Source organism: Ornithorhynchus anatinus, chromosome 21, assembly GCF_004115215.2.
Source record: "Ornithorhynchus anatinus isolate Pmale09 chromosome 21, mOrnAna1.pri.v4, whole genome shotgun sequence".
NCBI classification, from domain to species: Eukaryota; Metazoa; Chordata; class Mammalia; order Monotremata; family Ornithorhynchidae; genus Ornithorhynchus; species Ornithorhynchus anatinus.
Window position 1 is genome coordinate 14,579,066 of NC_041748.1, and position 15,265 is coordinate 14,594,330.

The 15,265-nt window shown below is 47.9% G+C and overlaps 1 protein-coding gene across 1 annotated transcript in view; it reads left to right on the plus strand.

Annotated features, from left to right (window-relative positions):
* The window catches only part of FRMD1 (FERM domain containing 1), a 74,877-nt gene that overhangs the window by 14,696 nt on the left and 44,916 nt on the right, over window positions 1–15,265 (plus strand). Inside the window, exon 2 of the mRNA XM_029048713.2 lies at window positions 14,712–14,831. Coding sequence (XP_028904546.1) covers window positions 14,736–14,831 — 96 coding nt within the window. The 5' untranslated portion in view covers window positions 14,712–14,735. The remainder of the gene's footprint in view (window positions 1–14,711; window positions 14,832–15,265) is intronic.

Genomic DNA, 15,265 nt, shown 5'->3' on the forward strand with positions numbered 1-15,265 from the left:
GTACTCTGTACTAAGCACTGGGATTTTTAATTGATCAGGTTGGACCCAGTTCCTGTCCCACATTGGGGTCACGGTCCAAGAGGAAGAAAGGACAGGTATTAAATTCCCATTTTACAGATGAGAAAAGCGAGACCCAGAGAAGTAAAATGACTTGCCCAAGGTCACACAGCCAAGTGGCAGAGCCAGGAGTATGCCCCAGTCTTGTGGTTTTTCCACCAGACCACACAGGTTGAGCCACTTGAAAACAGGGAACACATCTGTCGTTAGGACTTTCCCGAGCACTTAATACAGTGCACACAGTAAGCACTCAATATATACCATTGATTGATTGCTTCCTGAATACCCAGTGGCCATTCCTTGTAGAGGAGGAAGAGTTTACCTGCGTTCAGATGGGGACTGCTGTCAGATAATGCTACCTGGACAACGGCCATTGGCTATGCCATGAGCTCCCGCCTTTCTCGCTCTGGGAAGATTGGCTCCTTCCAGGTGGGAGTTGTACCTGCTAAGATCCCAGTTCCATCAGCGATCAATCAATCAATAGTATTTATTGAGCGCTTCCTATGTGCAGAGCACTGGACAAAGGTTTGATGGAGTCCGATTCAAGAGAATTAGCAGACCTGTTCCCTGCCCATATTACAAGCGTATATGAGGACATTATCAGAAGCTCTGGGGGTGCGTTCAGCTTCAGACTTTCTCCAGATCATTTTTCCAAAAGCACGCTCATTACACACCTCTCCACTCCTCAAGAACTTCCAGTGGTTGCCCATCCACCTTGGAGTCAGAGGTCATGGGATCTAATCCCGGTCCTCTCCCAGACTTCCCTATCACCGTGGATGGTACGACCATCCTTCCCATCTCTCAGGCCCGCAACCTCGGTGTCATCTTTGATTAGTCTCTCTCGTTCACCCCACACATCCGATCCGTCACCGAGACCTGCCGGTCTCACCTTTACAATATCGCCAAGATCCGCCCTTTCCTCTCCACCCAAACGGCTACCTTACTGCTACGGGTTCTCGTTATATCCCGGCTAGGCTACTGTGTCAGCCTTCTCTCTGATCTCCCTTCCTCCTCTCTCGCCCCGCTCCAGTCTATTCTTCACGCTGCAGCCCGGCTCATCTTCCCGCAGAAACGTTCTGGGCCTGTCACTCCCCTTCTTAAACACCTCCAGTGGTTGCCTATCAACCTTCACTCGAAACAGAAACTCCTCACTCTAGGCTTCAAGGCTCTCCGCTCTCCATCACCTTGCCCCTTCCTACCTCTCCTCCCTTCTCTCTTTCTACTGCAAACCCCGCATGCTCCACTCCTCTGCCGCCCACCTCCACACCATCCCTCTGTCTCGCCTATCCCGCCGTCGACCCCTGGGCCATGTCCTCCCACGGTCCTGGAATGCCCTCCCTCCTCACGTCCAGCAATCTAATTCTCTTCCCCTCTTCAAATCCCTACTTAAAGCTCACCTCCTCCAAGAGGCCTTCCCAGACTGAGCTCCCCCCTTTTTTCCCTCTGCTCCCTCTACCCCCCCTTCACCTCTCCACATCTAAACCCTCTTCTCCCCCCTTTCCCTCTCCTCCTCCCCCTCTCCCATCCCACCCCCTCAGCACTGTACTCGTCCGCTCAACTGTATATATCTTCATCACCCTATTTATTTTGTTTAATGAGATGAACATCACCCTGATTCATTGTTTTTATGAGATGTTCTTCCCCTTGACTCTATTTATTGCCATTGTTCTTGTCTGCCTGTCTCCCCCGATTAGACTGTAAGCCCGTGAAAGGGCAGGGACTGTCTCTATCTGTTGCTGATTTGTACATTCCAAGCTGTTAGTACAGTGCTCTGCACATAGTAAGCGCTCAATAAATATTATTGAATGAATACTCCTGGCTCTGCCACTTGTCAGCTGTGTGGCTTTGGGTAAATCACTTCACTTCTCTGTGCCTCAGTTACCTCATCTGTAAAATGGGGATTAAGACTGTGAGCCCCACGTGGGACAATCTGATCACCTTGTATCCCCTCCAGCGCTTAGAACAGTGTTTTGCGCATTGTAAGCGCTTAACAAATACTATCATCAAAATTATTATCAAACAGAAACTTCTCACCATCAGTTTTAAGACATTCAGTAGACTTGCCCCCTCCTACCTTTCCTCCCCGATTTTCTACGACAACCCAGCCCGCATACTTGGCTCTTCTAATGCTAACCTGCTCACCACCCCTCGATCTCGTCTCTCTCACCACTAACCTCTAGCTCACGTCCTCCCTCCGGCCTGGAACTCCCTCTCCCTTCATATTAGACAGACCACCACTCTCCGCATTCGAAGCCCTTCTAAAATCCCATCACTTTCAAGAAGCCTTCCTTGATCAACCTCTCATTTCCCCCACTCTATTTTCCCTCCTTTTGCATTGACTATGCATCCCCCAACTCCTCAAGCCTTAATAAAGCAGTGTGGATTAGTGAATAGAGCACTGGCCTGGGAGTCACAAGGACCCGGGTTCTAATTCCGGCTTCACCATTTGTCTGCTGTGTGACCTTAGGCAAGTCAATTCACTTCTCTGGGCCTCCGTTACCTCCTCTGTAAAATGTGGATTGAGACTGTGAGTCCCATGTGGAACAGGGACTATGTCCAATCCGATTTACTTGTAGTCACCCCAGCGCTTATACAGTAGCACAAAGTGCTTAAAAATGCTACAGTTATCATTATTATCATTATTATTATTATGTAGTACATTGCAGATGAGACACTGAATATTGTTTGAGCACATGGAGCCCTTTCAAGCGCAGCTAACTGAAAGGGGTGGGTGGATGGTTGTGTGTCTTTGAGTATTTTCCTTTTTTGAGTTAGCTCCTTAAGGGTCGGGATCACATCCTTCCACAGTGCACTTTCTCAACCGCTTAATACAGTGCTCTACCCACAGAAAGTGCTCCGCAGATACTCTTGACTGATGGATGAGGAGCCCATGGGGTGTGTGCAGAGTGGTCTGAGTGGAGCTCTGGGAAGCAGGGGGTTTAGTGAGAATTCTTGGCCCTCCCCCTCATCGTCGTCTTCAAATGCTGTCAAGTTATTTCCGACCCGTAGCGACTCCACTGACATACCCTCTTCAGAACATCACGGGCTTTGGAGTCAGAGGTCATGAGTTCAAATCCCGGCTCGGCCACTTGTCAGCTGTGTGACTGTGGGCAAGTCACTTAACTTCTCTGGGCCTCAGTTACCTCATCTGTAAAATGGGGATTAAGACTGTGAGCCCCCATGTGGGACAACCTGATTCCCCTATGTCTACCCCAGCGCTTAGAACAGTGCTCGGCACATAGTAAGCTCTTAACAAATACCAACATTATTATTCTGTCATAAAGTCATTCTGTTATGTGTATCCATAGGGTTTTCTTGGTAAAGATACGGAAGTGGTTTACCATTGCCTTCTTCTGCGCCATAAAAACTTGAGTCTCTGTCATTGTCAGTGATGAACATTTTCATTGATGAACGTTTTGATCAGTTGATCATCCGCCTTTAACTCTTTGCCTTGCCGCTGCTGCCCAGCACAGGTGAATCGATTTTGCTTGACACTTTGGCTTAAGCCCTTCCATTATGGGTAGCCCTATATGGCATAGGTCTAAGCTTCATGAGTATATGCAAACTCTCCTGTCTGCGATGAGAAAGCATCGATTCATAGGAGAGTGGCCCTCCTCTGCTGGCCCTCAAATTAGTTAAGAACTTTCTATGCTCCAGGCACTGTGTTAAGCACAGTGGGAGATGCAAACAAATCAGGGGAGAAGCAACAGAGTGGCTTCACTGAAAGAGCACGGACCTGGGAGTCAGAGGATGCGGGTTCTAATTCTGGATCTGCAAGTTGTCTGCTGTGCGACCTTGGAAAAATCACTTCACTTCTCTGGGCCTCGGTTTCCTCATCTGTAAAGTGGAGGTGAAATTCTACTCCCTCTTACTTAGATTCTGAGCCCCACATGGGAGATGGACTGTGTCCATTCTGTTTGGGGGAAGACTGATAATGATACTTTGGATCAGTGGATGGCAGCAACCACCCCAAACAAGAGGGCCAACACACCAAGGGGAAAATATCAACGCAGGTAAAAAGAATGAATCTTGGTGGTGGGACATTAGATTCCTCCACTTATCCAGGAAAACAGTCCTTTCAGTCCATCCATGGTATTTAGGGATCGCTTTCTGTGTGCAGAGCACTTTACTAGAAGCTTAAGAGAGCACAGTACAATAGAGTTGATACACATGATCCTTCTCTTTGAGGAGCCTTCAGTCTAGAGGGGGAGACCGACATGAAAATGAATGACAGCTAAGGCAAATGGCTGGGCATAAGGAGATGGGCATAAAGACTCGGGAGCTGGGTTGGAGTGAAAATCAAAGGGTTTAGGGTGTACACACACCCAAATGCAGGGGAGACTAAGGTGAGGGGCTGACAGGTTAGTCAGAGAAGGCTCCTTGGAGGAGGTGGTTCTAAATAGCTCTGCCGAGCTGGGGGCTGTTGCCAGACAAGGTCACGTCATTTGAGGCAGCCACCTCTACCACTCTGTCCACAGACCACCTCCACCCCAACTAATCCAACCCCCTGGGTTTGGAGAGAGGAAGGCGGTGATTTTTTTTAAAATAGTGTTTGTGGAACGTTTACTCTGTGCCAGGCACTGTACTAAGCGCTGGAGGAGATAATTAGGTTGTACACAGTCCATGTCCCACACAGGGCTCCCAGTCTTAGTCCCCATTTTTACAGATGAGATAACTGAGGTCCAGAGAAGTGAAGTGACTTACCCAAGGTCACATAGGAGACAAGCGGCAGAGCTGACTTCCAGGCCCGGGCTCTATCAGCTAGTTGACACTGCTTCTCAGTGGTCCAGGCCAAATGCCCAGATTGTCTCCCCATCTCCGTCTTTTCCACGGGGTGCATAGTGGATATGCTCTTGCAACCCAACTGGTCTCTGGTGCTGGGGACCCCCACATCTGCCTGGATTCCCCATCCATTCCCAGAGGGTCTTCCCCTCCGTCCCCAGGGTATCCCACTACCTGCAGACCCAACAGGGTTAATTGGAAGCTCTGCTCCAGACCTGTCTCCTGATCTCCGTCTGTCTCCTACTAATGATATGGTGCGCAGGATTTATACCGGGCCTTTCATCTGAGGATCTCAAAGCACTTGATCTCATTTGTCCTCAAAACCCCTTTGTGATGAAGGGCAGTGGTAATGGTGACTCATCACCCCACTGTGGGGAAAGGCTTTGCATGTCTCCAGGGAGGAGGCCACAGCCTGGCTTAAATCCCCTTCTGACTCCCCACTTTGTTGTCCTTATCATTATTATTATAGCATTCCTTTGTGGCAGGCACGGTACTAAGCGTCTACTAAGCATCACTAAGCATCGCCTGGATAGAGATGCATTAACCAGGTTGGGATGCAGTCCCTATCCCACGTGGGGCTCACAATCTAAATAGGAGGGAGAATAGAGATTGAATCCCCATTTTACAGATGAGGAAACTGAGGTCAGAGAAAGGGGTGGATCCTTCCCAAAACAGCTGGGATCCAAACCAAACTTCCGGAAAAGAGAATCTCCCCTTTGCACGTTAACCCCTGATGTTCCCAGCAGTACATTCCAGTCGCTTAGTACAATGCCCTGCACATAGTAAGCACTCAATAAATACGATGGAATGAATGAATGAGTCCGGGAACTGTAATGCAGCAAAGCAGTTTTGTGTGAGTCGGTTCAGAGTCTAGTAGAGCGATGATAGGAGGGCAGCTTCTTCTTGTCTGGAGGGCAGGAGTCCACATGGGGTGATTTACCAGGGAGGTGCATTATAAGTCGGATGTTTATGGCATGGCCTGAAGAAGATAGGGTCAGTCTATCGATCATATGCATTGAGCACTTATTGTGTGCCGAACACTGTACTAAGCACTTGGGAGAGTGCAACAGAACAGAGTTGGTAGACACATTACCCGCCCACAACAAGCTAGAGGGGGTGACAGACGTTAATATAAATAAATAAAATTACAGCTATGTACATAAGTGCTGTGGGTCTAGGAGGGGGGATGAATAAAGGGAGCAAGTCATGGTGATAAAGAAGGGAATGGAAGAAAAGGAAAAGAGGGCTTAGTCTGGGAAGGCCTCTTGGAGGATAAGGCTTTTAACAGGGGGGAGAGTCATGGTCGAGGTGAAGAGGGAGGGCTTTCCAGGCAAGAGGCAGGACGTCTGTGGTGAAATAGACGAGGTGGAGGTACAGTGAGTAGGTTGGAATTAGAGGAGCGAAGTGTGCAGGCCAGGTTGTAGTAGGAGGGTAGGAGGGAGCAAGGTGATTGATTGCTGTCCAGCTTTCAGAGAAGCAGGGACCTAAAACTGATCCTTACTATTTCCTTCAAATGAGCTGCTGCCACTTGCACTCAGCCAGTCTGGAGACCGAAAGATCGGAAGACAAACGAAGCTTCTCACGGACAGAGAAGGGATTCCAGCTTTTAGCCGCTCTCCCCTGCTGCATTTGATCAGCTCAGATGGTTTCCGCTGAGGTCAAATTGACCGATTCAGAATAAACAGAGGCTTGGCATCTGGCCTGTTTGAGGAGGGCAAGGAAAAAGCCCAACCATTCCTCTACACCATTCCCCCTGGACGTTTGTTTTCCCTGGAGAACTTTCCCATCTCTCAGCATAAGCACTTATCAGGACACAGAGGTTAATGATTTCTTGGGGGTTTTATTATCTTCTTAAGTCTTTCACCACAGAGAATAGTAAGAATAGATGGTATTTTCCCACTTACTCTCTGCAAATCATGACACTGAGCACTAGGATTGATAGTGTAAGCAGATTTGACATGGTCCCATCCCCCCTGGGGCTCACAGTCCAAGAGGGAGGCCGAACAGGTATCGAATTCTCATTTTACAGACAAAGAAACAGAGTCACGGTTAAGTGACTTGCCCAGCAGGCCGGTGGCGGAGCCAGGATTAGAACCCAGATCCTCAGACTCCCAGGTCTTTGCTCTTTCCAATGGGCAACACTGCTTCTCTAGGAGACTGTGGCATTTTACCCCTGGGTATGTAGGGGTGGGGGGCTTCCAAGCCTTAAGGCACCGGCTCCGTATACCTATAGATGCAGTCATATCAATCTGCTCTTCTGCCTTCTGAGGATCCTTGTTCTTGGAGCTTTTCTTTTTTACACTCATCTATCTTCCTGAAATGGTAACACGGGAGTGTGATTAGAGAGGGGAAGGAGCCGTTAAAAATGAGGAAGAGGATAAAATTATTGCCGGGGAGGGGACAGAATAATAGAGAGAGAGAGCACTGCATTTGGAGCCAGAAAGACCTGGGTTCTAGTTGCAGTTTCACCATTCAGACCCGAGACTTTGGATAATAACAGTAATAATAATTATGGTGTTTATTAAGCGATTACTGTGTGCAAGCACTGTTTTAAACTCTGGGGTAGATACAAGATAATCATGTGGGACAAAGTCCCCATCCCACAGCGGGCTCAGGGAACAGAGGCACAGAGTAGTGAGGTGATTTGCCCAAGGTCACACAGCAGACATGTGTCTCTGGGCCTCACTTTTCCCTGCCCACCAATCCTTGCCCTAATCGTGAATAGCTCAATGCCAGTTACTGAGCGATGGGAAAAAATACCCAGGATAGTTAGACACGGTCTTTGGACCTCTAAAATTTAATCATGCATGCTTGCTGTGTGCAATCAATCAGTGACATTTATTGAGCACTTACTATGTACAGAGCACTGTACTGAGTGCTTTGGAGAATACAACAGAGTTGGTAGATATGATCCTTGCCCTCAAGGAGCTTACACTCTAGTGGTGAGAGGCAGACATTAAAATGAAGTACAGATAGAGGGAAGATGGGAAAGTATAAATAAGAATCTGTATGTGAAACTGTGGACATGTAGAGACACAGCATGGCTCAGTGGAAAGAGCCTGGGCTTGGGAATCAGAAGTCATGAGTTCTAATCCTGGCTCTGCCACTTGTCAGCTGTGTGACTTTGGGCAAGTCACTTAACTTCTCTGTGTTTCAGTTACCTCATCTGTAAAATGGGGATTAAGACTGTGAGGCACATGTAAGACAACCCGATAACTTGTATCTATCCCAGCACTTAGAACAGTGCTTGGCACACAGTAAGTGCTTAATAAATACCGTTATTATTATTATTATTATTAATTGTGGTGAACATCCAGGTGCTCATGGTGTAGTGGATAGAGCACGGGCCTGGGATTCGGGAGGTCATGGCTTCTAATCCTGGCTCTGCCACTTGCCTGCTGTGTGACCGTGGGCAAGTCACTTCACTTCTTTGTGCCCCAGTTACCTTATCTATCAAATGGGAATTGAGACTGTGAGCCCCACGTGTGTCAGGGACTGCGTCCAACCTCATATGCTTGTATCCACCCCAGGGCTTAGTACAGTGCCTGGAACATAGTAAGTGCTTAACAAATACCATTATTAATAATGTTGGTATTTGTTAAGCACTTACTACGTGCAGAGCACTGTTCTAAGCGGTGGGGTAGATACAGGATAATCAGGTTGTCCCGCTTGAGGCTCACCGTTAATCCCCATTTTACAGATGAGATCACTAAGGCCCAGAAAAGTGAAGTGACTTGCCCAAGATCACACAGCTGACAAGTGGCAGAGCCGGGATTTGAACCCATGCCCTCTGACTCCCAAGCCCGGACTCTTTCCACTGAGCCATGCTGCTTGTGCACAGAGATGGGCAGATAGGAGAAACAAGGGCTTGGGGAAGTTGCTGGTGAGGAATTTCTGTTTTTGTTATCCCCTTGGGCTGACACTGTTTTTCCCCCTTGCCACCCTCCCAAATGCAGGTGCGCCAGCTCTACCGACTCTTGGACGGGCGTTGTTTACAACGCTTTGGACACTGTTATTTCCACGGGGTGTCATGAGTCAAAAGCAATATGAGCCTTTTAAAAGTAGATGTGTGCATCGGCAGTTACAAATTGAACTTCGTACTAAACTTGTTGAACTTTGTGCTATTCTGCCCACGCCTTCTTTGTCAAAGGAGATGGTTTCGCATTTGCACCCCATTTGTTTAGACCCTTGTCTTCCAAAGGTCCTCTCTTCCTCACCTTCTCCCACAGGCAACAGGGCTATAGACTAAGTGAGCATTTCCCACTGCTCCTGCCCTGGATTACTTACTCATAACTAGTAATTAACAAATTACACAGTTTCAAAGGCAAAGAAGTCTATGATTAAAGTCATCTGGAGCCCTGGCTGGACGCATGACATTTTTTGAGCTGCCAGAGATCCATTCGGGAAGCTCTGGTGTCCAAAGCTTTGGATTAGCTGTGGAGAAATCTGTAGTTCACCCGTGAAGTGGACGGAGAAAGGAAAATAAAAGTACATTTGGTGAATACAGAGGAAGGTGGGCAGATGATTGATCAATCTCTAAAAATTAAAATTAATTTGGGCACCTTTCCTTTCCTTTTAATAATAATTGTGGTATATGCCAAGCTCTGTACTAAACGTTGGAATGGATATAAGATAATCAGGTTGCATACGGTCTCTGTCCCACACGGAGCTCACAGTCTAAGTAGGAGGGAGAAAAGATATTGGATCCCCGTTTTACAAATGAGAAAATGGAGGCCCAGAGAAGTTGCAAGCAGCAGACAAATGGTGGAGCCAGGTTTAGAACCCAGGTCCCACAAGATCCAGAGGTGCATATTTGGTAGGCTTTCCCCCAACCCGTCTTCTCCATCTGCCTGCCGCTGAACTAAGCCTGTTCATACTGCTGGGATTTCCCTCCCCTGAACGAATAAGTGATGGGACAGGTAAACTGAGGCGGGTTGCTACTGGCTGAAAGGACCATTTCCTGTCCAACTGCTTTGTAAGCTTGTTGTGGATAGGTAATGTGTCTGTCATTGTTGTGTACTCTCCCAAATGTTTAGTACAGTGCTGTGCACACAGTAAGCGCTCAATAAATGCGATTGAATGAGTGAATGAATGAACTTGGTAGCAGTAAAGAGGAGGGAGTCCCACAGCATGTGAGCTGGGTGTGAGTTCTGAAGTGGGTTTACCATGCAGAAATTGGAGGCTCAGGAAACAATTGCCACAGCTCCCCAAAACCTCTTTGCCAATTTTTTTTTTGTCTTTAATGGTATTAAAGTGTTTGCTATTAGTGTCCAGAAATTGGGGCTCAGGTAACACTTGCCACAGTTCCCCAGAAACCTCTTTGCCCTTTTTTTTTTTTAATTGGCATTTGTTAAGTTCTCACTCTGTGCCAGACACTGTACTAAGCGCTGGGGTAGATACAAGGTCCCCTGTCCCACGTGGGGCTCACAGTCTTAATCCTTATTTTACATATGAGTAACTGAAGCACAGAGAAGTGAAGCAACTTGCCCAAGGCCACACAGCAGAAGAGTGACAGAGCTGGGATTAGAACCTAGGTCCTTTTGACTCCCAGACCCGTATTCTGTCCACTAGGCTTTGGAAATTGCTTCTTTGTCAATCCCTTCTGATAGGCCGGAGCTATCTGGGACAGGCTGGGTGTGTGAGCTTGTGTTCCTCCCACACTCAGTCACTTGGCAGTCCATATTTTTTTCCCATTTCCAATATGGTTTAGTGGCATGATGCTTAATAAGTACCATTCCTTCTCCATTTTAACAATCTGTCAATGGTACTTGTTGAGCGCTTACTTTGTGCAGAGCACTATACTGAGCACTTAGGAAAGTGTATTACAATAGAATTGGTAGAGATACCATCCCTGCCCACAAGGAGTTTAATAATAATAATAATAGTGCTGATATTTGTTAAGCACTTACTATGTGCAAAGCACTGTTCTAATCGCTGGGGGGGATCCAAGGTGATCAGGTTGTCCCACGTGGGGCCCACAGTCTTCATCCCCATTTTAGAGATGAGGAAACTGAGGCACAGAGAAGTGAAGTGACTGGCCCAAAGTGACACAGCTGACAAGTGGTGGAGCCGGGATTAGAATCCATGACCTCTGATTCCCAAGCCCGGGCTCTTGCCATTGAGCCACGCTGCTTCTCTAATGTAGATTAGGAATAGGGGAAAATAATAAGGTAGAAAAATATTAATGTAAGTGTTGTGGGGCTGGGATGAGTATCAAAGTCATAATAATAATAATGCTGGTATTTGTTAAGCACTTACTATGTGCCAAGCCCTGTTCTAAGCTCTGGGGTACTTACTAGGTAATCAGGTTGTCCCATGTGAGGTTTACAATCTTAATCCCATTTTATAGATGAGGTTACTGAGGCCCAAAGAAGTGAATTAGCTTGCCCAAAGTCACACAACAGACAAGTGGCAGAAGTGGGACTAGAACCCATGTCCTCTTACCCCCAAGCCCGTGCTCCTTCCACTAAGCCGCGTCGTTCCTAGATAGTACACGGGCCAAGAGTCAGGAAGTCATGGGTTTTAATCCCAGCTTTGCCACTTGTCAGCTGTGTGTCTTTGGGCAAGCTATTTCACTTCTTTGGGCCTCAGTAACCCCATCCGGAAAATGGGGATTGAGACTGTGAGCCCCCGCATGGGACAGGGTCTGTGTCGAAACTGATTTGCTTGTATCCACCGCAGCGCTTAGTGCAGGGCTGTACAGTACAGTGGCACAAAGAAAGCGCTTAATGAATACCACAATTTATTTTTTATTTAAGGGGTGGTCACTTGTTGCCTGGGGATGGGTTAGTTCGGGAATCGGCGTGGTGAGAGTGAGGGATCGGGGTCAGTAAGACTGAGTTTTATATAAAACTTATTCTGTGGGAGGAATTGAATTATTTGATTATTTTGGTCCCGGTGAATTGAAACTCCCTTTACGGAGGCCCCTTGGGATGGAATATGATTATTTAATAAGATTAGAGCTTCCCTTTTGGGAGGAATATACTATGTGTTACTTGTTACCTAAGTCCCGCCCACGAACGCTTCCTGTGTGTTTATGTGTTACACGCTTGTGTCAAAGCACTCCAGCTTCCATCCATATGAGCGTTCAGTGGGACACTCACCCATCCCGCAACTGCTAACTTGGTGCAGGCAGAGCGGGCATCCCACACTCTGGGCAGAGGTGACCTGCGACCGACTCCCGCAAGTCCCGATCTGACCCAGAAGGTCAGAGGTGACAGGTATTTATTCCCTATGCTCCTAGGCCATTCCAGCTTCCGCCCTCCACTTATTCAATCTCTGCCCTCCCTCCTTCCTCCATACTTTATTTGGTCAGTACAGAGGTGGACCTATTTCTGTTTCCACCTACCTGGCCAGAGAAGTTTTGTAGTGTTGGATGTCATGGATAGCATTTTGACCTTAAGATGGAGGATTCCCATACTCATCTGGGCAGAGAAAGGAGGGCGAGCAGGGAAATAAAGGGCTTAGGAAAGATCTCCTGAAAGACATGTGATTTTAGGAGGGTATTAAAGGTGGGGTGAATGGTGGACTGTCAGATATGAAGGGAGAGGGAATTTCAGACCCAAAGGCAGATAAGAGCAAAGGATTAGTGGTGAGATAGATGAGATCGAGCTATGGAGATAGGCTGGTGTTAGAGAAGTGGAGTGTGTGGGCTGGGTTGTAGGAGATCAGTGGATAGAGCCCGGGCCTGGGAGTCAGAAGGACCTGGGTTCTAATCCCAGTTCTGCCGCTTGTCTTCTGGGTCACCTTGGGCAACCCACTTCACTTCTCTGTGCTTCAGTTACCTCACCTGTAAAATCAGGATTAAGACTATGAGCCCCATGTGATCAGGGACTGTGTCCAATCCAATTTGTTTGTATCTTCCCCAGTGCTTAGTACAGTGCCTGGCACATAGGAAGCACTTAAATACCAGAATTATTGTTATTATTTTTATTATTATTATTGTTGTTATTATTATCAAGGTAGGGTAGGAAGGAGACAGCCGATTGAGTGTCTTAAAGCCAATGCTAAGGAGTTTCTGTTTGATGCAGAGGTGGATGGGCAGCCATTGGAGGTTCCTGAGGTATGGGGAAACATAGCCTCAACAGTTTTGTAGAAAAATGATCCGGGCAACAGAGTGAAGTGTTGACCGGAGTCGGGAGAGACAGGAGGCAGGAAGGTGAGCAAGGAGGCAGATACAGTAGTGAAGGCTGGACGCACGGAGTGTTTGGATCACCGTGATAGCAATTTGGATGGAGAGGAAAGGGCAGATTCTGTCTTCAGTTTAGGATCCCCGGGAGGGGTGGGGACTGTGTCTAATGCTCACTCGTGTGATTTTTTTCCCTAGTGCTTAGTAGAGTGCTGTGCACCGCGTCAGCACTGAGTATATGCTATTACTCTGCTGCCTCTGGATTGCGTTTCAAAGTCCAAGACATTTCCTCACATGAACTTTGGGAGGGAGGGAAGATTGAGAAGTCGGCATATCATGATGAATATGGCCTTCATGGCTGTTGGACAACTCTGCTTCTCTGCTCTTAGGCCTGGATCTGACTGAGCAGGGGAACAGGTTGGCCTAATGGTTAGAGCCCAGGCCTGGAAATCAGAAAGACCAGACTTCTAATCTCAGCTCTGCCCCTTGTCAGCTGTGGGATGTGGGGCAAGTCACTCTACTTCTCTCCGCCTCTGTTACCTCATCTGTAAAATCAATCATCCAGTGATATTCACTGAGCACTGAATATGTGCGTAGCAGAATTTGTGGATATGTTCCATGCCCAAAAAGAGGTTACTGGGGATTAAGACTGTGAACCCCATGTGGGACATGGACCATGTCCAAATTGATTATCTTGTGTTGACCTCAGTGCTTAGGACAATGCCTGGGACACACCAAGCGCTAAAATACCATAAGAGAAGATGGATTGAGTCAGGGTAGGGTATTGTCAGGGAGTGGCAGACAGAGGCCTAAATGCCGTAATTATTACTCTTAATCATATTGATTGAGCGCTTATAACATCAAACACCTTCCCTGCCCACAACGAGCTCACAATATAGAGGACAAGCTCGTAGTCTAGATCCATAATAATAATAATAATGATAATGACATCTGTTAAGTGTTTAATATGCGTGAGGCACTGTACTAAGCGTTGGGGTGGATACAAGCAAATTGGGTGAATGCAGTCCCTGTCCCTTGTGGGGCTCACAACCTCAATTCCCATTTGACAGATGAAGTAACTGAGGCACAGAGAACTGAAACGACTTGCCTAAGGTCACACAGCAGACAACTGATGACTGGCACAGAGGATGGCCTTCTGTGAAGGGATGGGCACTATCTGGTGTAGTGGATAGAAGCTGGGCCTGGAAGTCAGAAGGTCATGGGTTCTAATCCCAGCTCTGCCCTAGTCTGCTGTGTGACCTTAGCCAAGTCACCTCACTTCTCTGGGCCTCAGTTCCCTCATCTTTAAAATGGGGATAAAGACTGTGAGCCCCACGTGGAACAGGGACTGTGTCCAATCTGATTGGCTTATATCCACCCCAGCACTTAGTAGGGTGCCTGGCACATAGTAAGCGCTTTACAAATACCATCATTTCTATTATTATCTCTCCCCTCCTGGCTTGGGGTGGGGGAAAAAAAGCATCCTGAAATACCTGCACCGGCTGCTGAGCTTTCCTACACATCCCCTCGCCAGCCCCTCGCTCCCCTCGTCGCCCACTCCCACAGAGTGAACCGTGAAGCATGTTCTGTCCTGGCCTGCAGAGGACATGCCCAGAGGCAGGCCAGAGCCTCCTAGGAGCCCAGAGCGGCGAGGAATGAGCCAAGCCCCACCCCAGGAAGTTCTACAGTGCCCGGCACATAGTAAGTGCTTAACAAATGTCATAATATTGTTATTTTCTGGAAGGTCTCCAATTCCCGCAGCCCCACCATGAGCCAGCAGGCCCCACGGGGCAGAGATCCGCGACAGCTTCGCCCCGTGTGTGTCCTGCTACATGACCGGCAGCAGCTCAGGTTCAACGTCGGGGTGAGTGGAGCGTGGGTATGTGTGTGTGTGTGGGGGGGGTGGTACGCACCTCTGGGGCCTTGTATTCAGCCTCTGCTGCTAAATTGAGCAAGGCTGGGAAAGAACCCACCCCCTCAACTTAGTCCCTTCTGCACTTTTGGAAGCAGGTCCTGGCTGAAGACCCCCGTTGTTATGGCATTTGCTAAGCGCTTACTATGTACCAGTCACTGTACTAAGCACGGGGGTGGATACAAGCCAATCAGGTTGGACACAGTCCCTGTCCCACAGAGAGCTCACAGTCTTGACCCCCATTTTGAATTTTCAGATGAGGTAACAGGAACAGAGAAGTCAAGTGACTTGCCAAAGGACACACAGGAGACAAGTGGTGATTTCTTAGCCATTTTTCTCCTTTTGATAGAATTGGGGCATCTTTCATCAGCACTTAGAACAGTGCG